We start from the raw sequence: 25,302 nt of genomic DNA on the forward strand, positions 1-25,302 counted from the left end.
GTATTGGGAGTTAAAGGGTTAATGGGGACATAGTTTTTGAGTGAATCCAGCTGTTGTTAACCCTTTCAGCCCCGTGGGGTTCCCCATTGACGAGTAAAATCGTCTGGCGTTAGACAGAGTAAAATCTATAAGTGGCACTATTGGGAGTTAAAGGGTTAATGGGGACATAGTTTTTGAGTGAATCCAGCTGTTGTTAACCCTTTCAGCCCCGTGGGGTTCCCCATTGACGAGTAAAATCGTCTGGCGTTAGACAGAGTAAAATCTATAAGTGGCACTATTGGGAGTTAAAGGGTTAATGGGGACATAGTTTTTGAGTGAATCCAGCTGTTGTTAACCCTTTCAGCCCCGTGGGGTTCCCCATTGACGAGTAAAATCGTCTGGCGTTAGACAGAGTAAAATCTATAAGTGGCAGTATTGGGAGTTAAAGGGTTAATGGGGACATAGTTTTTGAGTGAATCCAGCTGTTGTTAACCCTTTCAGCCCCGTGGGGTTCCCCATTGACGAGTAAAATCGTCTGGCGTTAGACAGAGTAAAATCTATAAGTGGCACTATTGGGAGTGAAAGGGTTAATGGGGACATAGTTTTTGAGTGAATCTAGCTGTTGTTAACCCTTTCAAGCCCGTGGGGGTTCCCCATTGACGAGTAAAATCGTCTGGCGTTAGACAAAGTAAAATCTATAAGTGGCACTATTGGGAGTTAAAGGGTTAATGGGGACATAGTTTTTGAGTGAATCCAGCTGTTGTTAACCCTTTCAGCCCCGTGGGGTTCCCCATTGACGAGTAAAATCATCTGGCGTTACACAGAGTAAAATCTATAAGTGGCACTATTGGGAGTTAAAGGGTTAATGGGGACATAGTTTTTGAGTGAATCCAGCTGTTGTTAACCCTTTCAGCCCCGTGGGGTTCCCCATTGACGAGTAAAATCGTCTGGCGTTAGACAGAATAAATCTATAAGTGGCACTATTGGGAGTGAAAGGGTTAATGGGGACATAGTTTTTGAGTGAATCCAGCTGTTGTTAACCCTTTCAGCCCCGTGGGGTTCCCCATTGACGAGTAAAATCGTCTGGCGTTAGACAGAGTAAAATCTATAAGTGGCACTATTGGGAGTTAAAGGGTTAATGGGGACATAGTTTTTGAGTGAATCCAGCTGTTGTTAACCCTTTCAGCCCCGTGGGGTTCCCCATTGACGAGTAAAATCGTCTGGCGTTAGACAAAGTAAAATCTATAAGTGGCACTATTGGGAGTTAAAGGGTTATTTAATTAGTGGAGTACTAAATAAGAGGCGTACATTTTATTGCCTTTAGTTTTACTCCACTTTTTCACTCCAACTCCTTGAAAACAAAGAATTAATCGGTGGATTTCACAAAAATAAAACAACCCCAATTCCACATCTTTGACTGGCTAAACTTAAATTTACCCTACAAAAATACATATATAGTAGGAGTAAAATCCTCTTCTACTTTTTTTCTCAGAAAGTAGAATTAGTAAGTGGGGTAGACTTTACTCAGTATCCCGATAAATAGGAGTAAAATTAACTCCAGCATATTATATCGGTAGGGAGAGTAAAATTTACTCTAGCAAAGTCATTGCCTTTGAATATTAACTAGTACTGAGTAAAAAATACTCTTAGTGGGTGTTAAATTAACTCCTCTTAGGAGTACATTTTACTCCGCTTTATTTTACTCCACTTTTTCACTCCCGCACTGGAGTGAAATTAACTCTTTAAAAATAACAGTGTATAGTTTTTCATTTAAGTTTATTTGAACGAATACGATGATTCAGGCAATTTATTCCTTTCTTTTGTCTGTAATAGAACATAAACTTTGTGAAAAAAATTGCTTTTGAAGAAGCAGGCTCATTTTTTCCCTCTTTGCTTTTGTGGTATATCTTTAACGCCCATTATACTTTTTATGCAAGCCATTCCTAGTAAATGAGAAGCCAGTGTAGTAACTCGACGTAAGCACATTTAAATACGTGCCTCTTTGTAAACTGCTGTCTTAAAGTCGGTCAAATTTGACAAGAGACAATTTCAAATGTTTTGTGACATCCGTCACTTAAATTGGCGAAAGTAGGAACAAAGGAGAAGAAATGAAACTTTAGTCAAATGAGATTGTTAAATGCAGCTTACAAGCAAGGTCTCCCTGATAATTACCATTGCAATTTACCAACTCAATCAATCTGTTTAATGAAGATCTCCCACAGAGTTCTACAAAATTTGTATTCTGACCGTTTAGGAGCTAATAATCTTCTTATTAAACGGGAAGAAAAAAGTCGGCCAAATGACCAGGTCACGTGACATAGCAAGCAAATATTCGCTCAATTTGAGTTTCATAAGTCAGTTGTGAAAGAGAAGGAGTATAGAGAGGATATATGACGGTTATTAACTCGTCAGTTTGGTTCTGGTTAGACGCTGGATCTCGAGGTGGAAAATCGAAGAAGTTACAAAAAAAAAAAAACAAAACAAAACATTAAATTGATCTCTTCGCGACGTTTCTACACGGACTCAAAACGGAAATCATGTCGGTTAACGAAACGGATTTGAACAGTTTTCGAGACTTTAAAAAGTATACGATCGAGCGAGTAGACGTGGTTTTTGCTGTTCTGTATTCGTTGCTGTTGATTGTCGGGCTCACAGGAAACTGTCTCGTTATAACTGTGGTTCGCAAAACAAAAAGTATGCACACGACCACAAATATTCTTCTCGTCAACTTAGCTGTCAGCGATATTGTCATTCTACTTTGGTGCCCAAGAACCTACAGCTTTGTTTTTTACCCCATACATCCTTCAGGAAAAACTGGCGATTATATTTGCAAAATGTTCACAGGCAATGCTTTCATAATTGTGGCAATAGCCAGCTCTGTCCTAACACTCTCCGTTCTGGCCATAGAACGCTACCACGCACTGATGAAGCCCATGAGGACGGAACTTCGACTAACCATTGAACATGTTAAATACGTTGTCTTTTTTATTTGGATCGGAGCGATCTCAATAAGCTTTCCGAATTTTTCAGAAAGCAAGTACAGTCAACGATATGGAAGGTGCGTATGTCCATTCAGTTTGGAGTTCGCTTCTTTACTTCCCACTCATGTTATTTGTACTGTTGTATTTTGGGGTTTCGTACCGGTTGTCGTTTTTGCGTACTGTTATTTCCAGATCATCCGAGGGTTGTTTTTAGGCCACACTGTCTGTGCGGAGGCGCCGTCGGGCAATGGAGATGATCGTACCAAACAGCGGCTAGCTAAACTCTTAATAAGCGTAACAGCTGCGTTTTACGTTTGTTTTATTCCGTACTGCGCCTTTATTCTATACATCGCGCTGGAAGACCGCCGCAAACTTATCTCTAACCAGGAAACGCTGTCTCTTCTCTTACGTGTGTTTGAGTTTTTGATGTACTGCAGTTCCTGCTTAAACCCAGTTCTTTACGCGTTCCGCAGCTCAAATTACCGGGATGGTTTCAAGGCAGTTTTCACCAAGCACACTGCCATCCACTCCAGTAGATTCGCATCTGTACATGTTGTGCGCAACCGCAACAATCCTGAATCTGGATTAGATGTTTAAGACTTGCGAAGTATTTACCAGCGAATTCGAAGTTAGTTTGTTTCATTTGAAGGTATGATCATGCATGACAGCCTCTTCAACAAAAAAAGACACGAAGGATTTTTTGGATTGGTCAATATTTCCTGCCCACGTACCCGCACAAAAGAAGAACTTCAATTGTAAAGCACCTAGAGCTTATTTGCCTTCCAACCGATACACAGGAAAAAAGACATAATTTTGTTTATTATTGGGTATTTGAGAGAATGTTTAACACATATTAAATGAAAGGTGTTACAATTGAACCCACTGGGAACTTGGAAAAATCCGAGCCCCAGATGGGATTCGAACCCGCGATTCGTGGGTTCGAATCCCATCTGGGGCTCGGATTTTTCCGAGTTCCCAGTGGGTTCAATTGTAACACTTTTCATTTAATATGTATTGGGTATTTAAAAGTTTTTTGCTTTTTCTTTTCTTTTTCTGTTTTTTTATGAGTTTTTGTTAATTTCGTATCACGGTAGGTCATTAAATTGTACAAATTTATGTGTAAAGAAGGTTTTAGTTTGCATTTAGTGGGCTAACATCACTGGCACCGAGATTTCTTTATCAACGGTGATGAATTTATGTAACTTTCTACTTTCTATGTTTCAATCCGGGTTCAGTTGAGTTTGACTGTGAAAACGTTCAACATAAATCATGATAGTGACAAATTATTAATATTTCTTCCCCAATATATTTAATCAGTGAAACTAAAGTGGGCCGGCATTTGAAGCTTTCAATTAAAGCGGAAGGAAAAATCGTAGAAGGCGTTTATCATCCAACAGGCATTTCCATTATATAGTTCTTCATCGGACTCCTGTATCAACGCTTCTTGCCTTATTGTACGTTTGACAACAATTTCAATTGCTGGGTTTAGTTCAGAGCGATAGTGTCTTAAGCAAAGAACCTAACAAAAAATACTGGATATTTTAAACTCCACGTTGTTACTAAAGGTGTATGCACGATTTTGTCAATAGCCAGTGCTTGTTCAAGGTCTAAAGCTCGTAATGGGCCGCCATTTTGAAAGCACACAGCCCGTAGAGGATTGAGACGTTCATACTGTCCACCTCTCACTGAGTGCACATTTTTTGACTGGCCTCAGGCCTCTGTTAGTCTTGCTATCCAAGATGTCGACCAATAGTTCTTACTAAAACAAAAATACGCCTGCCTTGCAGGCTATAGTGTCTATAAATATGGGTTATTGACCAAGCGTGAGGTCAAGATGGCTGGATATTGGCCAAGTTCGTCTCGCTCCATAAACACGCAAAAAAAGAACGAGGCCAATATCCAGCCATCTTGACAGAACAAGCTCGGTCAATAAAGGATTTATTATATGACTTAAAACACCAAAAAATCATCTTTGATCTTGCGGGAGCAAGCGACAAATCCCGTGTGGGCGAGATAGCTCCATCTTGCCCGTTCGGGTAGCCAATCACAGCGCGGGATTTGGTTCATCTTGTCCGCTCACGGAGCTAGTCATGTAATAAATGTAAATAATACTCGCGTTAACGTTTGTTGTCCACTTAGAGATAGAAAAAATAATGCTGAGTGGGAATTATGGGATCTAGGTTCTTATTTATGGATTGAAAATAGTGGGCTGGGAGGGGATTAGTCTTCAACCTTTGGTTTGAAGGAAACATTGGTAAATGGGACACTGACATGTCAAGATATTTTTAGGGAACTAGTTTAAAACACAGCGAATTTTAACGCTTATTACTAATAATTAGTATTTTGGATCAGATTAATATATTTCTTCTTAACTTTTAATTCACTCAGAGTTAGGTGTCCCCAATTAGTTTACGTATATGTAAGCTAGATCTACCTGACATATTAATAAAGTTATTGATTGATTGATTGATTGATGGAAGTGAGGAAGCCGAGGAAGTCTTTTGTGTAAGCTCCGAGGTGATGTAACCTGCCATCACAGATAATGTTTGCCTGACGTCTGTGTTCGCAGGGTAGAAATGATGGTGTTGCGTGTGAATGGAACATAAGCCCTCAGAGGCAACGGCCGAGAAGAACGACCTCTGGGCAGTTTGGAAGCATTCGTAGTAGGGTCAATTTCTCTAATCGGCTATTTCTAGTATTTGAAATTTTTGAGATGGCACGGACGGAAGAACTATGATTGAAGAAGAAGTCTATGATTCAAGGACTTCCTTCTTCTTTTCGCCAACGGGAAAGAATTGCATTATATTCTATGAAGACGATAATGACATTGAAATTATATAGCAGGCTGACTTGTTTGGGACATCGAACGAGTGATTTGGCGGCGGAGCTACCAGCGGGCGAGATGAATGGGGCCAGACTCGCTCCCTGGCGGCTCCACCTCCAAATTACTCCCTCGATGCCCCAAACAAGTCAGCCTGCTTGCAAGCAAACATTGATAAGGGTATATTTGTTCACGAGGGATTTCTTTGGGTGAGTTTCTGAGTTTTCTTCAAACTTTTCCAGCTCGCAACATGATGGCTTAAAATCTGATTTTAAAGTGCAACTAAACTCAAATATTTTTTTGTTCCTAATATAAATCTCCCATCCAAAGCAAACATATGTCACCATTGTCACCCAGAATGTCGCTTTTTCTGTGCCGTGCAAGCTACGCAAACTTGGAAGAACAAGCAGTAATTTAATTGGACCCACAACCATGATGTGGGAGGCCTGGGTCTATTCTCTATTTTACGTCACAAACTGCTTTGCATTCCTGTTTCAAGAAAATTTTGTGGGCCAAATTACTGCTAGTTTTGATAACTTTGCGCGTCTTGCCCGGCAGATAAAAGATGCCCGGAAGAGTTTGAGGTAAGAATGGCAAAACATGTTTACTTTTGGTGGGAAATTTAATATAGTAGACGAAAAATATTTGAGCCGTTTAGGTTAACTTTAAGTTGTCAAAACTTCTGCAATCAGGCAGAAAGTTTATTCCATCGGCCCAGGCTGACCAAACGTTTCCTTGGAGCTAGAAGCTGAATTTGGACGTATAACTGAATGCATCGTTAGAGCGATTTTCAATTGAGTATCGACAGTAATTAGCGAATTTCTTTGGTTAATGATTACTTCACTCAGTGATTGGTTCAAATTTTTCGCGCCACTTTTTCAACCAATCCGAAGTGACACCAAAACCAATCGTGGCTCGCGCGTGCACACTTTCCCGCGCTTTGTGTCGGCTACGAGTAATTACTTCGAATTTGGATTGGTTTGCTGGATTGTCTCCGTCCTTTTTTTGGCGAAAGCAATTACTTTGGTCTCATTTGAAAACCGCTCTACCTTCTTTTTAAATTAATTGGGACCATATAAGAACACCTACGAACTTTGGGTCCCCCTGATGAAGACACTGTAACTTTTTAAGCAATATTAAAAATATTGATCAAAACCAGAGTATCATCAAGCCATGTCTTATAATTACTGTCAACCTGTTTGCAATGTGAACCCGAACTTTCGTTGGAGGTAATCTTTGTACCACATCAGCTGGCCCCAGTTGTTCAAACAATGAATAGCGCTATCCACCAGATAAATCACTATCCAGTGGATAAGAAATAGCGAAACCAATCGCAAAATCCAATGGATAGTGATTTATTCGGTGGATAGCGATATCCATCTTTTGAACAACTGGGGCCAGATGTGTTGCATTGATCAAAAAAGGAGCAAAATTTTGTCTCGTGGAGAGTAATCGCAAGATCGTAGGTTCGACTCCTGCAAAGGAGAACTCGGATTCATTTCGTGAGTCAGCATCGAATAAAAAATAAGAACTCTTGGCCACTTTAAGCCACTTTTGGTTTCTTGCTAAATTGATCGAAAGCGCGCTCACCCAAGCTGACGATGCAAGGTGAGGGTGTGCAATGCAAAACTTTAGTGGACTTCGCACTTTGTTTCTAATTATAAACAGCTGAAAAATTCAGGTCTTTTCAACGGGATTTAAACTCATGACCTTTGCGATGCCGGTGCAATGTTCTACCAACTGAACTATGACGCCACTCACTGAAGAACTTGAATAAAGCGACATTTGGGTAAATTGTCTAGCAAAGTGCGAGGATCACTTGTCTCTTTCGTCTAATATATAGAGTTAGCCAAGCCTAAAAGCGGAGCTCCCGGGTTATTTATTCTTACTTGCCTTACTTAAACAGCAACAAAATAAAATTGTGGAGATGCTTACAATACAACAGAAGAAAAGTGCTCTCCCTCAGCCTCGTGTCCCTATCTTCAACGGAGATCCTATGGAATATGAACCCTTCGTAAGAGCGTTTGAGAGTATAATCGAGTCCAAGACGTCAAGCAGTAGCGAAAGGCTCTATTACCTTGAGCAGTTTACTAGTGGAGATGTGAGAGAGCTCGTGCGATCGTGCCATTATCTCCCACCTGAAAATGGTTATCAAGAAGCTCAGCGACTTATCAGGAAGAAGTTTGGTGATAATTACCACGTTGTAGCTGCATATGAAACCAAGGCATTGAATTTGCCCGATGTGAAAGTAGAGGATGGCCAAGCCCTAAGTCGATTTGCCATTTTCCTAATGAGGTGCAAGAATGCCGTGGAGAGTAGTAGGAACCTAACCAAGCTTGAACAACCCGAAACCATTAAGAAGTTATCTCTGAAGTTGCCGTTCAGTTTAAGAGTAAGATGGCGGCGCTTGGTGGATGAAATCATGGAGGATCAAGGAAGGGCTATCCGGTTTAATGACCTTGCTGAGTTTGTCGACCATGAAGCTCGCGTAGCGACCAACCCTCTCTTCGGGAAGATTGTCGAAGACTCTAGGCCTAGACCCGATACACGTCGAGGTCTCTTGAATAAAGGATCCCACGAGAAAACGAAAGAAAGACGTAGTTTTGCTTCGCATGTTAACAATTGCCTGACCTCACCTGCCACCAGGGAATTGCCAAGTTCAGACTTACCTACAGTAGAAGAAGTCTCTTGCCTTTATTGCAACGATCATCACGCCCTAGAGAGCTGCAAATCTCTTAGGAGTCGCCCCTATGGGGAACGAATCGAGTTTATGAAATCTAAGCGTCTTTGCTTCGTTTGTTTGTTCACTGAGCACATAGCAAGGAATTGTCCGAAGCGGAAAACGTGTGCAATTGTCAATTGCACAAGAAAACATCCAACAGTTCTCCACACGAATTCTGTTGCACGTTGCCCAGAAGCTAACAATGCCACAGCAAGTACTTCGTCTCGCGTGGAGGTTCTGCGTGTTCAAAGTGCTATGGTCAATACAGGCGAAAGAATTAGTCCCTTTGTTGGGACAGACACCTCAAGGACAGCTATGGCCATTGTTCCAGTTAAAGTATGGCCTAAAGGAAATGGGACACCTGTAATCACTTACGCCTTCTTGGATAGCGGCAGTTCTTCCACGTTTTGTACTGAAGCCCTAATGAGACAGTTAGGAGTAAATGGCCAAAGAACTTTGATTTCTTTAACAACGTTGGACAGAAAGAACAGCCTCATTGACAGTTTCGTTCTGCAAGATCTGGCTATTTCCGACCTGGAGGAGAACGTGTTTGTCAAATTGCCTCCCTTTTACACAAGACCCGAGATTCCCGTATCAAAGGAGGATATCCCAAACCAGGTTGATGTTGACAAATGGCCACATTTGAGTAGAGTGTATTTGCCGGATGTAGAAGCAGAAGTCGGTCTCCTAATAGCCAGTGACGTCCCGCAGATCCTCGATCCTCTAGAAGTGAGGCATTGTCAAGATGGCGGCCCTTACGCGTCCCGTACAATTGTAGGTTGGGTTGTGAATGGTCCCTTAGGGTGTCGTAGCCACCGCTCACGCATATCCAGTTTCTTTTCTAAGGCTGACCACGATCTCAACCAGATGCTGAAGGACTACTACAATGGTGATTTCCCCGAATCCAGTGCAGATGATAAACCTGAGATGTCCCAAGAGGAGCTGCGTTTCTTAAAGGTGCTAAATAGTACGGCAGTTCTTAAAGAAGGTCATTACAAGATGGCTTTGCCATTCAGAGATCGTGAAGTCGCGGTGCCGAACAATCGGGTACAAGCTGAACAGCGAGCGCTATGGCTGAAGCGGAAGCTCCATAGTAACAAGAACCTGTATGCTGACTGCAAGGTCTTTATGGCTGAGATTCTAGAGAAGGGCTACGCCCGTAAAGTTCCCATGCACACGCAAGCGTTAAACTGTGTAAATTGGTATATCCCGCATCACGGCATCTACCATCCTCGCAAGCCTGGTAAAATACGAGTCGTTTTCGACTGTTCTGCGAAGTTTCAGGGAACGTCGCGCAATGATCTGTTGCTCAAGGGTCCAACTTAACGAACACGTTGTTCGGTGTATTGATGAGGTTTCGCCAAGAAAGGATAGCAATCAGTAAGTTTGATCACATAAGTGATACTCTAAAGGAGTTGCACTGGTTACTGGTGGAGCAAAGAATAATCTTTAAGATTAATCTTATTTGTTTTAAGATACTTAACAGTTTAGCTCCTGATTATTTGGTTGACCTAATCCATGTTTATGAACCTGCGAGGTACTTTCGTTCAGCTTCAGACAAGTGGCGTCTTGTCATTGAACCCTATAACTTAAAGACATACGGTTTAAGGGCTTTTTCAGTCATTGCCCCTATACTCTGGAACGATTTGCCTATTGACATCAGATCAATTGATGATGCAAATAAGTTTAAATCTAAATTGAAGACCTTTCTGTTTAAGCGAGTTTATGAATTATCTTAGTATTCTCTGTAATTTGGTGATTATGTATTTTATATGTAATGATTTTACGATTTTTATTTTTTAACCCTTGAAGCATTGTAAAGCGCTTAGCACTGAAAAGTATAGGCGCTATATAAATATTTATTTATTATTATTATTTATTATGGCGGATATTGAAGCGATGTTTTACCAGGTTAGAGTAGCCGAAGAAGACCGAACCTTTCTCCGTTTCCTGTGGTGGCCTGAGGGTAACCTGGACGAAAATCTCGAAGAGTATCAGTATGGTTGTGCATTTGTTGGGAGCAGCTTCATCTCCAGCATGTTCCAACTTTTTCCTGCGAAAGACGGCAGAGGACAACAGCGACCACTTTCCAAGGGAAGTTGTAAGCTCGGTTAACAAGAACTTTTATGTAGACGATTGCCTGAAATCTTTACCATCAGTTGAAGAAGCTTTACAACATGCAAGTGATTTGAAATGTTTGCTGTCAAGAGGTGGATTTCATCTGACCAAATGGGTTAGTAATAGTCGCAGAGTCCTTGATGCCATCCCTGAAGCCGAGCGCGCCAAAGAAGTAAAGAACTTGGACCTTAGTAAAGAAAATCTACCATTCGAAAGAGCCCTTGGAGTTCCATGGTATATAGAAACGGATACTTTTGGGTTCAAGACAGACCAGAAACATAGCCCACCCACACGAAGAGGTATCCTTTCGGTTGTGAGTTCAGTTTATGATCCTCTTGGTCTCGCTGCACCGTTCGTGTTGCCAGCCAAACGCTTGCTCCAAGATTTATGCCGAGAGAAGCTAGGATGGGATGATGCGATTTCCTCAAAGTACGAGGTTTCTTGGGAACGATGGTTTGCAGATTTACCTAAATTGTCTAAATTCTCTGTCGAACGCTGCCTGAAGCCAGATGGTTTTGGTGTCATTACGTCCAGTCAGCTACATCATTTTGCTGATGCATCTGAAATCGGTTATGGGTCAGTTACTTATCTTCGTCTTGTCAATGCCCACAATGAAGCCCATTGCTCTTTTCTCTGCGCGAAGTCACGTGCCACTCCGTTGAGGATGATAACGATCCCTCGTCTGGAATTGTCTGCGGCGGTAACAGCTGTTAAGCAAGACAGATTATTGAAGAGAGAGTTGGAGATCTCAGTTAATGCAAGATCGGTCTTCTGGACGGACAGTACCGCAGTTCTGCGCTACGTCAAGAATGAAACAAACCGGTACCACACCTTTGTGGCCAATAGGGTGGCGATTATTCGTGACGGGTCCCAGCCTAATCAGTGGTTTCATGTCAATGGCGATAATAACCCCGCTGATGACGCCTCGCGTGGTTTGACGGCAGATATTTTCCTTCGTCAAAGTCGTTGGTTAACGGGGCCGGCATTCCTTTGGAAGAATGACAGCATGTGGCCAGCGCAAGATGAGCTATTTGGCGAGATTGCAATTAATGATCCTGAAGTGAAAAGAGAAGTTCGAGCCGGCGTGTCTTCTCTGAGCACCCCTAAAAGTCCATTATTGCAGTACGGTAGAAGATGTTCCTCATGGTCTCTCCTGGTGAAAGTCGTTGCCTGGCTTTTCCGTTACAGAAATAATCTCCTCAAGGCAAGTAAAGGATACAAACCACGTAATGGCAGTCTTAGGCTTATCACCCTTGAAGAAATCCAACGGGCAGAGGGAGAAATTCTAAAGCACGTCCAACGGCAATCCTTCCCGGAGGAAACGGCAAATCCTAAGAAGCAGGTTAAGAAGAGTAGTCGCCTTTACAAGCTCGACCCAATCTTTGTGAATGGTCTGTTGCGCGTGGGTGGTAGACTTCGCAACTCTACGTTGTCTTCAGAGTCAAAGAATCAGATTATTCTCCCGAAAGATGACCGCGTGAGCAGATTAATTATCGATCATTATCACAAGGCGTGTGGCCATTCTGGAAGAAAGCATGTTTTGTCCCTCATCCGCGAAAGATTTTGAATAACTCGGGGAAGTTCAGCCGTAAAGAGTGTTCTCGCAAAGTGCGTCATATGCCGACGTTCACAAGCATCTCTTTGTCGACAGAAAATGGCTGACTTGCCAGAAGATCGCGTTCGACCTGACAGACCCGTTCACGTCAGTTGGCTTAGATTTCTTTGGTCCCTTCGAAGTTCGTCGTGGTCGTAGTCTCGTTAAGAGATACGGTGTAATTTTCAACTGCTTAGCTATCCGCGCTGTGCATATAGAAGTTGCTTTCAGCCTCGACACGGACTCCTTTCTGTTGGCTCTTCGAAGATTTATTGCGAGAAGAGGTCAAGTAAAGGAAATCTATTCAGACAATGGCACCAATTTCACAAGTGGTGAGCGAGAGCTCCGCGATACTATTTCAGAGTGGAACCAAGAGAAAATCCACAATTCTCTTTTGCAGAAAAATATCAAGTGGACCTTCAGCCCCCCTTACGGTTCCCATTTTGGAGGTATCTGGGAAAGATGCATACAAACCATCAGGAAGATTCTTCGGTCCTTACTGAGGGAACAAATAACGGATGATGAAAGTCTACCCACGGTAATATGCGAGGTCGAGAGCATCCTTAACAGTCGACCCATCTCGGCCGTATCCTGCGACCCCTGCGACTTGGAGGCCTTGACTCCTAATCATTTGCTTTTACTAAAATCTGAAGCCCCCTTGCCCCCTGGTCTATTCCAGCACAAAGATCTACTTTCAAGACGCCGTTGGAGGCAAGTGCAGTATCTCGCGGATGTGTTTTGGAGAAGATGGTGCAAGGAATTTCTTCCCCTTTTACAGATTCGTCAAAAATGGGTTCGTCCTTTTTCACACCGTAATTCGTGGCCTTTAGGGAAAATCGTTGAGGTGTTCCCCGACAAGAGAGGATTTGTTCGCCGTGCGAAAGTGAGCATGAAATCAGGTGTTTTTGAAAGACCTATTGATAAACTCTGCCTTCTGGTTGAAGGAGAAGAATGAAGTGATCCAAGATGCCAATTTTGAACCTTGTTTGACTTAAGACTCAATTTCCAGATTGAAAACGTTGTCTTAAATTTCTAGTTCAATATTTTCCGCCGGGGATAAGTTTCTTAGTGTGCACTTAGTATAATGCAAAACTGTACTTAACGCTCCTATGGACTGGCACGCGTAGTTTCTGTTTAGATCTGTTTCATGTAAGTGACTCGACTTAAGCTGTCTCACACTTAGGAGCCGGTGATAGATCCAAACGCCTGCTCATTAGCGGGGTTGCATTCCTCTCTTAGGAATGCAGTTGTCAGTCTTTTTAATCAGGAATTTAGTGCTTAATTTATTCGTTCTCTTAGAGGTATTTAAGGCTTAATTTAGTCATTTCTAAGGTTCTCGATCAGTCATTTTCGCTTGTGAGTAGTTCTTGTAGTTTCGCTTTCTGCAGTGTGTTACTTTCTTCGCTTCAAGCAGTCAATATTCAGTTACCAGCTCCTAACAAATGTAAGTGTATCTTTTCGTGGAGTTTCTGTTTACGATTAGTTCATTTTACTAAGTAATTTATGTATCTTTTTGTTTTCTAGTCTTAACCGCTTTTCGCGTTCACCGCATGGGTTGAGTTCGCGCCGTCATAGGCAGTTGAATGAAGACTAAAGCGTGTTTGGATTTTTATCGCTGGAGTTTTGTAGTCGTAAGAAGATCACACTGGTGACCAGTACTGCCTGATGTCCTTGCATCAACTTGAGGTGGCTATATTTCTCCATTTCCTCTTCAGTTCAAACTTTTCCACAGTTCTGTTTCTTCCAAAGAGGTTAGCATATTTTCTCTTTTTCTTGATAGCTTCCTTCCATTCCTGAGTCATGAAAGGAACATCTTTTTTATCTAACTTTCATTTGCTTCTTTGGAAGATGCTTGTCTAGTGTTTTTTGAAATAGTGTCTTGCAGATGAAATCTTTGTCATTTATATCATCGAAAAATTTCACAGACGTGCGAAGGAGCTGTTTCAAGTCTTCATTTAACTTTTTCACATCCAGTGTATTTGTACTTCGAAAAGTAATGATTTTGCTTTGGTGTTGGTGGACTGTTCTCTCATCAGGCCATAGACCAGGATCGCTATTAATTTTTCTGGAAAAACCACTCCGTTTTGTTCGAACAAGTCTGGGTTGTTTGTTAGAATAGCATCTATCAATGTCTCTGTTGAGTTTGTATGAAAAAATGTGGGTAGGATCAATGATTAAACATTCAAGTCCGTGCACCTCTTCCAGATCTGTCAAAATCTTACTGGTATATTCCCTCTGATTGGGCTACATTCTATCAAGATACAGGTCACCAGTAAATCCAGTTAATGTGAGATTCTCTTTCCTTGATAATTTGGTATAACCCTATACTTTAATGCTAAAAAGGATGTATCTCAGAACTGAATGATTTGTGGCCGCCATCTTTGCCAGTACCAATCCCCAATATTTTAACATGTATTACAGGTAGAGTATATAAGAGAAACGAATTTTGATAGAGAGAGGGTGTATGTGTGTCTCAAGAGAGCACAGTAAACCAGTTATTTTGAGGCTTTAGAGCCCTAGAGTGGATAAAAAGTGACAGATGGTTCCAAAAGTACAAACGAAAATATTCATCCCAGTAAGGGAATGTAAATTTGCTGAGAAGCGGTACTAAAGACAGCGTAGAAGTGTTGGTCTGTCATTTACCTTATTTTGAAGTCTTACAACATAAATAGGATCATAACAAGTATATATCCCCACAGCATAGAAACATATGTGAAATGAGACTAGAAAAAAGAGTAATACATATCAACTATAACTAATATCATTTATTATTACTTCATTCATGTGGAAAATTCACACGTACGTGTAGAAATTTCTCGACTATTAAACAATAATTATTGCCCTTGATCAAATGTACGTGCAAATTTTCCACATTAATAAATATTGTTGTAACGTTGCTTCCAATTGGCTCACAAATGTTGACATTCACTATGGCTAGTACATGCGCACTACCGTGATACTCTCCCTTTGAAGGAAAAAGTTTAACTTTTGTCTTGACTGGAAAAATCATGCATATAGTTTTACCCTGGCTTAATGCAAGTTTACTTGCACATAACCAGTCATATTCATTAGAACGTTTGGTATTACCCTGACAAAGTAAATTATCAAGGTCTTTGCCAAATGCAGTTAATGAGCGTGGTAACAGCAAAAAGATGTACTTTAAATAGTTTGTTTCACACTGGTACAATCATTTTCCCAATAATACCAGAGAGTTAATACAAGAGAGCAACTTAAGTAAGCAGTTGCAAAAAAAATCAGAACCTGGCTTCATATCAGAAGAGCCTTGCAGATTCTTAGGATTTTAAAGAGCATAATTATTACTTGGTGTGGGACAGTTATTTGTTACAATCGTTCCAATCAACAAATTCTAAATTCTATCAAGATTTGAAGATTTTTTTTGTTACAAGGAATGAATAGGCTTCTTTATTGCCATATTATTAGTACAAAGCAATACATCATAATTATTTTGTTTCTTTCAAATTGTTAAAAGTGGGGTTGCCTGTGAACTTAAGCCTAAGAGCTATATAAAAGTGCACTTCCACTATAAACAGAGCATTTTACATTTGTTTTACATTGGTTGAATGCTTTTTAATTTTATACAGTATTTGAAATAGTGTAAAAATTAATAGTTTTACTCTAATTCTTAGTTTACAAGCAATATGTAAAAATCCTTGTTGATAGTCAAATATGTAGAGTTGACTACATGTAAATGTGAAAACGTTATTTGAAATGAGTGAATCATTCTTTTGCTGTCAAGTACACTCCATGAAATGAAAGTGGGAAAGATCAGCGCAGTTAGACGATGAAGTTAAGCAGTTCCCAGCAGGCTTGAAAAAATCCAGGCCCTAATTGTTCAAAAGGTGGATAACGCTATCCACCGGATAAATCACTATCCAATGGATAGCGCAATTGAATTCGATATTACTTATCCACTGGATAGTGATTTATCCAGCGGATAGCGCTATCCATCGTTTGAACAACTGGGGCCAGGCTTCAAAAGGGCTCGAACCCATGACGACTTGATTTGTGCTGCACTGCGCTGCGAACTGAAGTATCAACTCCATTGGGAGGGTGCCAATTGGAAGGGATGACCTGACAGGATTTTCTTCCGGTCAGCAGTGGCTACAAGTGGCAATAATTATGGTCTCTTGGGTTTGGTGCACCATGTGCTCAAGAAGTACCTAGACCCATTGGAAGCTGGTTGAATGCGAGTTGAAGTTCTTGCTCAACGGTTGCTGGAAGCTGCTTTTAGTTGTTCATCTCAGTATGATCTCTTCTATTAATTATTATTGTTAATTCCTAATTTGCTTTTAATTTACTATTATTAATTTAGGACACTGTGTCCCAAGAGTCGTAGTAGCAGAGAAAATAAGGAAATAAAATTCATATCCGTGGATTGGTTTCAACTCTAGAGAATGGGTTGCTCCTCTAACTGTGTAACCTCGTTCCCAGGATCTCTCCATTTGGAGAGGAGAAGAGAGACCTTGGAAATGATGTCGCAAACTGTGGTGATCATGAGGAGCTTAAGCCGACTCAGGAATTCTCGGCTAGACGTCTCCTGACGGTGTAGATATCCATCAACAAAGGCTAAAAACATAACATAAAAGGTGTTTCGTATTCAGAAAAGTGTTAAAGCATTCAGGATTGATCAGATTGTACTGTGAACTTACGTTAAGCCTAAAAAAAAGGTAATTTTTTTATTGAATGGCCATATTTTGGGGCGAGATGAATTTTGTGGGGAACTCAAATCCATTTCAGTTCGTTTGCGCGCATCGACAGTGGCGGTTAGTGCTAGGACTCGGAACCATTTTTCGTTCTATAGGATTTACTCTCTCACCTGGGGAAAAATTGTACAGGTCGACGTCGTCTCTCACCGACCAGCACAAGTTCGACGCTCCTCGCCACTGGTGTGGTGGTGGTTTGTCTAAGGAAAGTTTTTTCAGCTCTTTCGAAGAGAGATTGTCGCCTTCAAGTCGGTAATTTTTTTGCGGGGAAATGGTGATCACGTTCCGAAATTCGGTGGGTCTAATCTGCAAATCGCAGGTCGCAGGTCGCAGGTCACAGGTTGCAGTCATTGTTTCACCAATACAGAAAGTATCCTAAACATTCTTAAAAGCTAACCTTAGGCCCAAAACCTTTTGTTTAGGCCTAATTAGGCCTAAGGTTAGCTTTTAAGAATGTCTGTATTGGTGAAACAATGACCTGGTTTTAGTACGGTTAGGTTAGGGTTTAGGTTAGGGTTAGGGAAATCAATTAGCCCGGAATGAAATTTTACACAGCTACAATCGGGCCTTCTAAATTTCCCAGTTCCTCAGTTATGGACTTCCATAAGTATAAAACTTAAAAATGGTTTGCTTTAAAATCAGACAAGAACCAATTCACCGTTGCTGTTGAGAAAAGTGTATGCCAGGCAAAACAAGTTGCATCTTGGTAGCCTGAAAGTTAACTGACAAAATAATTTGCCTGTGTTTAAATCAACAAATATACCAATACATCACTAACGTTTCATGTTTAACCGGAGAATTAGGGAAGCAGATCATGTTCGAAGGTGTAATAGCTGTTGAGTTTTATTCCTCAGTTATCGAGTTCCATAAGTGTAAAACTTAAAAATGGATTGCCTTAAAATCAGAAAAGAACCAATTCACCGTTGCTGTTGAGAAAAGTGTATGCCAGGCAAAACAAGTTGCATCTTGGTAGCCTGAAAATTAACTCGGACAAAATAATTCGCCTGTGTTTAAATTAACAACTATACCAATACATCACTAGCGTTTCATGTTTAACCGGAGGCGATGATTATAGTAGCAGATGTTCGAAGGTGTAATAGCTGTTGAGTTTTATTCCTTATTCCTCAGTTATCGAGTTCCATAAGTATAAAACTTAAAAATGGATTGCTTTAAAATCAGAAAAGAACCAACTCACCGTTGCTATTGAGAAAAGTGTATGCCAGGCAAAACAAGTTGCATCTCGGTAGCCTGAAAGTTAACTGACAAAATAATTAGCCTGTGTTTAAACTAACAACTATACCAATACATCACTAACGTTTCATGTTTAACCGGAGGCGATGATTAGAGTAGCAGATGTTCGAAGATGTAATAGCTGTTGAGTTTTATTCCTCAGTTATCGAGTTCCATAAGTATAAAACTTAAAAATGGATTGCTTTAACATCAGAAAAGAACCAATTCACCGTTGCTGTTAAGAAAAGTGTATGCCAGGCAAAACAAGTTGCATCTTGGTAGCCTGAAAGTTAACTGACAAAATAATTTGCCTGTGTTTAAATTAACAAATATACCAATGCGTCACTAACGTTTCATGTTTAACCGGAGAATTAGGGAGGCAGATCATGTTCAAAGGTGTAAATATTAGCTGTTGAGTTTTATTCCTCAGTTATCGAGTTCCCGCATAAGTATAAAACTTAAAAATGGATTGCTTTAAAATCAGAAAAGAACCAATTCACCGTTGCTGTTGAGAAAAGTGTATGCCAGGCAAAACAAGTTGCATCTCGGTAGCCTGAAAGTTAACTGACAAAATGATTTGCCTGTGTTTAAATTAACAAATGTACCAATACATCACTAACGTTTCATGTTTAACCGGAGGCGATGATTATAGTAGCAGATGTTCGAAGGTGTAATAGCTGTTGAGTTTTATTCCTCATTCCTCAGTTATCGAGTTCCATAAGTATAAAACTTAAAAATGGATTGCTTTAAAATCAGAAAAGAACCAATTCACCGTTGCTGTTGAGAAAAGTGTATGCCAGGCAAAACAAGTTGCATCTCGGTAGCCTGAAAGTTAACTGACAAAATGATTTGCCTGTGTTTAAATTTACAAATGTACCAATGCATCACTAACGTTTTATGTTTAACCGGAGAATTAGGGAAGCAGTTGTTCGAAGGTGTAGAAGCTGTTAAGTTTTATTCCTCAGTTATGGAGTTCCATAAGTATAAAACTTAAAAATGGATTGCTTTAAAATCAGAAAAGAACCAATTCACCGTTGCTGTTGAGAAAAGTGTATGCCAGGCAAAACAAGTTGCATCTTGGTAGCCTGAAACTTAAGACATAATTTGCATTTTTTAATTGCATGATGCTGGCCGTTGCAAACCGTGTTTTAGAAAATATTTCAAATTGATTTTTTGTGCCTCTGGACTATTTTGACACGTCACTTAAAATCAATTTAAAGTAATTTGAGATATTGTTCGTCATTAAAACTTTATGACGAAGTCGGCCCACCAAATGTGTCGAGATTAACACCTCTCTCTCCCTTTGTCTCTCGCTCTGCCTTTTTAGTGTGAGTCTTGTTACAACTCCCATTGAGATTTAAGTGATTTTTTTTTTTTTACCTAAACAGCGGGGACCCACATTCCTGACCCAAGTTAAGCTCCTCATGTTGTCGATACGAATTGTCAGATGCTAGCTAGTTTGTCATTTAAATGGAAATAAACACGTGCAATTTATTCCTCTCTTTTGTTCGTAGTAGAGCACGTTTAGACATCATCAACATTGCATTTTACGAAGCAAAATAGGACTTCCATGATTTTTGAGACCTGAAATATTTAGGCGGCTTTAACAGGATATCAGCGCACGAGTTCTGCGATTTATCAAAGCGATTATAACTGAGCCATGAATAAGCCACAGCTCTTTAGAGCTTCTGCCTGAGAGACCGGGGCAGACTTGGAAATGAAGGTCGGCCGCTTTCGCTTAAAATTGGTTCACAACGTACTTATGTCGACTTATGTGATATGCCAAAGTTCTATTAATAGATCACAGATAGTTTCTTTTCTCGCAAATATACAAAGCAGCCGGCAAGGTGTCCACTTTCTTTTGAAAGTGCTGGCCATTTATTTCTCCCCCGATGCATTTTGTTGATTTAGGACAGATTAAAGTCCACATTACATTCGGATTCTACACAAAAAGGAACTGGCATAGCGCGTTAGTGGGCTAGACTCTGGATCGGGAGGTCCTGGTTACTAGGGCGTTGACATGTCGTCTTTGGAAAGCAATTTTCTTTAACAGTGCCTCTCTCCACCCAGATGTATAAATGGATACCAGTGATTATTATCCTTTCCAGGAAAGAGGAGCAGTAACCAATTTAATCTCCAGCAGGTACGAGCGGGCACTAGGCCTTTAGACGACTTACCTTATCACCTACAGCATGCACCGTGTTGGACGTCCTTATCAATCATTTACAACATACGTGAGCCATTTACACTGGGGCACTGGGTATGACTAAAAATTTAATAAAGTTATCATACAAGTTCTATCATAATCATTCTCTGCAATATCAAGGAGACGAATCTGCACGAGAAAACAACTGAATTCCAAGTCAGTCATAGCCAGCAAACTACAATGACCTCGTCACGTACGGTATTAATCGACCTGTGTATATATATCTAAGTCGCAACGACGCACTTGCGACCAATTTATCGCTGGAGCTAAAATTTGTAATGTTAACTCACTTTTAAGGGATTGTAGGAAAGGGGCATGTCTGTAAAAGTGAAGCCAGGTAAGCGTTTTTTGTAAGTGAATTTATCCAGACACTTTGCAAATAGACTGGAAGAGTGACTGCAATTTGTGTTCGACGATTCGCTTTAATTATATTCGAAATTTCTAAGGTTCAAAACGATTCTCAAGTAGTGTCACGACAGATGTTGTGGTTGCATTTAAAGAGACCGATAAGTTCTTTTTTCTTCAGAAAATATTAAAGCCCAAACAGGTGGGTTATAGTACTACTGAATGGAACTACAAAGCTTGCTTATATCCTGATTTAATTAGCGCTTTATTATTACGGGCAACAGACGTGATATGTTGAAGGAGTTGAACAAAGGAGATAAACTTAACAATGCAATTTGGACGAAGAAGATGCAATTTTGCATTGTGATTTACCGGCAAGAGATGTGTTGTTAGGTAAATAAAGAGTTTTCGCAGCGGCTCTATTGTCCGTAATTTTCAAGACTTCTTCCAAGAAATTTATAACCGCTATCGGACCACTATCTGATCGGTCCTATAACAATCACATAAAAATTTCTTATTAACGGCAAGTCTTTTCGGTGACAATTAACTTCAGAGTCTCTTTTAACCATAACTTGGAAGGAAAAAAGATAATCGAAATTAAATGGCTGACTTTTGCCGACACGCTTTGTTGAAACTTTAACCGGAAGTGGCCTGGTTAGCCATTTTCTCGTAAGTTTTTTTCTTAGTAAAAAGCCTGAACCTTAGTATTTTTTTCTTGATATTACTAAACTAAGGGCTGAACGTTGCAGGGATAGTAAGACCTCAAGATATAAAACATGGGCATGGAAAATATTTGGTCTGAAAAACAGGCCATTTCCGGTTGCTTCCCATATGCTTCAAATATGACCAAGTTGTGATAACAGCCACAGGCTAGCGAAACATTTCAATGAGCTAATATTCTCAGACATAAAAGCCTAAGGATAGGGCTTTACAAAGATGGTTTTGGTTTTGCCTGAAATTAATTTCATGTTGCTAAAAGAGAGATTTAAAAGTGGCCAAAATTGCACTGAAAATCAGCCTCTGGGGACCCCTAAGGGGCTGATATCCAGAACTCGGCTAAAAAAAAGTCGTTGAAGCTGAAACTTTGGCATATTACAAAAGTCGACATAAGTACTTTGTGTACCAATTTTAAGAGAAATCGGCCGACCTTCATTTCCAAGTCTGCCCCGGTCTCTCAGGCAGAAGCTCTTTAGTGACTATATGAATTATTTCAAAGAGTATTAAATTTGATTTTGATTTAAGGCAAACGTGAACAAACTGCAATAAAACAAGGTGTTCTTAGGATATGTCCAAGTCAATAACCGAAATCAAGATCATTTGATCACTTGCTTCCGTTTTCTTACTCTTCCAAAAAAAAATGGAATTTATTCAAGTCAACAAAACTTGTCATCATGTGCAAATATCTCAACCTCAATTTTCATGAAAGATTTCCTAATACTAATCTGTACAGTGACCGTTTAGGAGAATGTGAGTATTGAACAGAGGGCATTTAAGGCTTGTTTTCACTAGCGTCGGAGTCGTAAGAGCTCTTATGACCTAGTAAAAACCAAAGATCGGACTCGTAAGCGGAGTCATAAGCTTGATGGAACCGAAGTCGGAAGAATCAGAACGTCCTCATTTTCTTCCGACTCCGCTTATGACTCTGTCACTTATGATTCAGTGAAAACTTTAGATTGTCGGAGTCGCAAGCAGAAGCGGAAGAACCAACCAATCACAATGCTTGGAATCGAACATTGTGATTGGTTTATTCCCCCCCCCCCCCCTCTCCCTTCTGCTTCCGCCTCCGACAATGCAGTTTTCGCTGGATCGTATCGCTCTGCGCTTCTGATTACGATTACGACTCCGTGACTAGTGAAAACCAGCCTTTTAGGTATTATGCTCCATCACTTGACATGAGCACAAAGGTGACAATATTGGTATCCGCTTATTAATTTGCGTTTCATTCAGTTGTACAGTCGAACCTCGATTATCCGGACTCCTTGGGACTAGACGAAATAGTTCGGATAATCGAGAATATGAATATTAATGAGGAACAAAAACTGATTAAATTAAGAAAGCGACAATTAATCGTGAAACAAAACATTTACAAATCGTTTGCAATACAATATGGTCTACATCTTCACTGTCCGTTGAGAATACCTGTACACGTGTTGGCAAACTTCATGATCTAAAGAGAGGGAGTATATTCTAAACACAGCTTCCTTCGAACCACTTTTTTGATAATATCTTCCAGGCCCCAGTTGTTCAAAAGGTGGATAAAGCTATTCACTGGATAAATCACTATCCATTGGATAGCGCAATTGATTTCGCTAATACTTATCCACTGGAGAGTGACTTATCCGGCGGATAGCGCTATCCATCGTTTGAACAACTGGGGCCAGGTGAAGAATAATGATATTCTTATTCAATAGTGACTCGGGGATTCTCGGAAAAAAACCGAGTGCTCCTTTGCAGGAATATATCCAAACTCCGACCTCCCGATTATCGATTACTAGTTCGAATGTTCTACCACTGAGCTACAGGAGACTCGTGTGAGCTAGGCCATGATTATTTAATGATGTCGATGGTGATTCTGGGATACTCGGAAAGTATCCGAGTGCTGCTCGGCAGGAGTCGAACCTGGGACAGCCTTCCGATGACTAGCTCGGATGCTTTACCACTGAGCTTTAGGAGACTTGTGGGAGCACGGTGCATTTCTAGCTACTGAAATGAATGACTGAGATTGAAGTTGTTAACCCCGATAGATGAAATTAACCGGATGCAAACTTGACAGATTAGCTTCGTTTGTCGCTGGTTATCAAAGTGGAAAATGGGAAAAGTTGTTGAAAAAGAAGATTTTCACTTCAAATAATCCCTTTCCAATCACTTTTCGTCATCTTAGTTAGCAATCATAAATTCCGTCTCCGAAATTTATTTCACAGGATCTAGAGAAAAGGAAGCTTGCAAAGAGCTGAAACTTTTTTTTTTCAGGTTCGAGAAAATTGTCTTTCCTTGTTCAATACAAACTGTCAACTGCTACACTGTTATTTTCAAGGAGTAGATTTAACTCCAAAAAGGGAATGAAAAAAAAGGTACAAAACCACTCCATTTTTCGAGTAAAATTCACTCCGGTAATCCTTACTCCGTTTTTGGAGTAAAATGTACTCCTATATCTTTTACTCTTTTGTTGGGGTAAAAATTTACTCCAGTATTGTTTAGCCCTCCTGTGATGTAAAATTCACTCCAATACAAGAGTAAAGTTTATCCTTCTATTGGAGTGAATTGAACTCTTTAAATGGAGTTCAATTTACCCTTGACAGAGTTAAATTAACTCCAAAACTGGGGTGAGACAAAAAGGTACAAAACCACTCCTTTTCAAGAGTAAAATTTACCCTCTTAAACTTTACTCCCCTTGTCAGAGTAATATTTACTCTTTCTACAGAACACATTTACCCTCACTAGATCTACTGTACCTTCATTTATAGTCAGATTTCTCATAAAACCATGAAAAGTTCATTTTTTTTAATATTATGTAAAGAAAAGACCAGGTTTACAATGAAGCATCTAATACTGGTAATTTTAATCATAAGGTTGCAAAGAATGCACATCGATATGCATGATAAATACAATCTGTATACACATACAAATACATCACAAAAATCAAAGCTATCTTTATTCTAATTATTCGGGCAATAATAAAATGGCAATCAGCTGAATGTGTTCTTGCCTTAAACAAAGATAAATTGAGTGGTTTGTGTTTTGATTACAGATTGCAACAATGAATGGCTGCAAAATAACTTCAATTACAAAAACTAAAGCATACAACGTACTTGGATAAATGTGACTCTGTATAACATTTTGGGTTTTATGTACCTGTAATACAAGTCAGTTCTTACAGAAAGAAGTCAAACGTAAAAAAATGGAACATGCCTTGGATAACTGATGCAAAAAGTTTGCCATCGTTGACCCTTACCAATGTGTTCTTTTTTTCTCCAACAGAATTGTTTTCAAAAAGAAAAAAAAATACAGAACTGAGGCTGATAATTTACATTACGAAAAAACTGAAAACGTTTTGTTTCCAAAAAGAAGAAAAAAACCCCTGAGATTAAGCTGATAATTAAGTATGCTCCCAGAAAAACAATTACAGCGAATGAAAGTTTTAACAAAACCTTGTTTTCTGCCACAAGGTAAATGTCTCTAGTTCAATTAGTGTGCCAGAAGCAACAATCCTTGCAAATGTTGTTTTTAGAACCTATCCATTGATTGACTCATCATCCTTAAAAGTAATTAAAGAGAATAATGATTAGTATCACCCCTTCCAAAATTAAGATCATTCTACAATATTCTAACAAAATAGGAAGAGAGCACAAATCTAATACATCCCTAATCCTGAGAAATAAAAGACACCAGCCACCAATTTTGGTGTACCAAATAAATGGAACCACATGTAATACCGATACTTGCATGAGATTATATCTGTAACATTGTTCTTGATTCATTGAGTAACTCAGTTAACTATCAAATTAATTTTGTCATAATGATAAAAGTACACATATAGTGGTGGAACTCATGGAACAAATCTTGAAAATATATTGCCAGATGC

At 39.9% G+C, this 25,302-nt stretch overlaps 3 protein-coding genes across 3 annotated transcripts; all 3 read left to right on the forward strand.

Moving 5' to 3' along the window:
- The first annotated feature begins 2,451 nt into the window (after window positions 1–2,451).
- Window positions 2,452–3,734, forward strand: LOC138033840 (CX3C chemokine receptor 1-like). Its single transcript, XM_068881701.1, has one exon. It carries the CDS (start codon window positions 2,517–2,519, stop codon window positions 3,555–3,557), a length of 1,041 nt encoding a protein of 346 aa, XP_068737802.1. The 5' UTR covers window positions 2,452–2,516; the 3' UTR covers window positions 3,558–3,734.
- A 3,974-nt stretch (window positions 3,735–7,708) lies between these two features.
- Window positions 7,709–9,829, forward strand: LOC138031656 (uncharacterized). Its single transcript, XM_068879311.1, has one exon. It carries the CDS (start codon window positions 7,709–7,711, stop codon window positions 9,827–9,829), a length of 2,121 nt encoding a protein of 706 aa, XP_068735412.1.
- A 673-nt stretch (window positions 9,830–10,502) lies between these two features.
- Window positions 10,503–13,170, forward strand: LOC138031657 (uncharacterized). Its single transcript, XM_068879312.1, has 2 exons — window positions 10,503–12,133; window positions 12,273–13,170. Exons 1-2 carry the CDS (start codon window positions 10,503–10,505, stop codon window positions 13,168–13,170), a joined length of 2,529 nt encoding a protein of 842 aa, XP_068735413.1.
- The last annotated feature ends 12,132 nt before the right edge of the window (window positions 13,171–25,302 follow it).

The sequence above is a fragment of the Montipora capricornis genome, chromosome 14 (assembly GCF_036669925.1).
Source record: "Montipora capricornis isolate CH-2021 chromosome 14, ASM3666992v2, whole genome shotgun sequence".
Lineage (NCBI taxonomy): Eukaryota > Metazoa > Cnidaria > Anthozoa > Scleractinia > Acroporidae > Montipora > Montipora capricornis.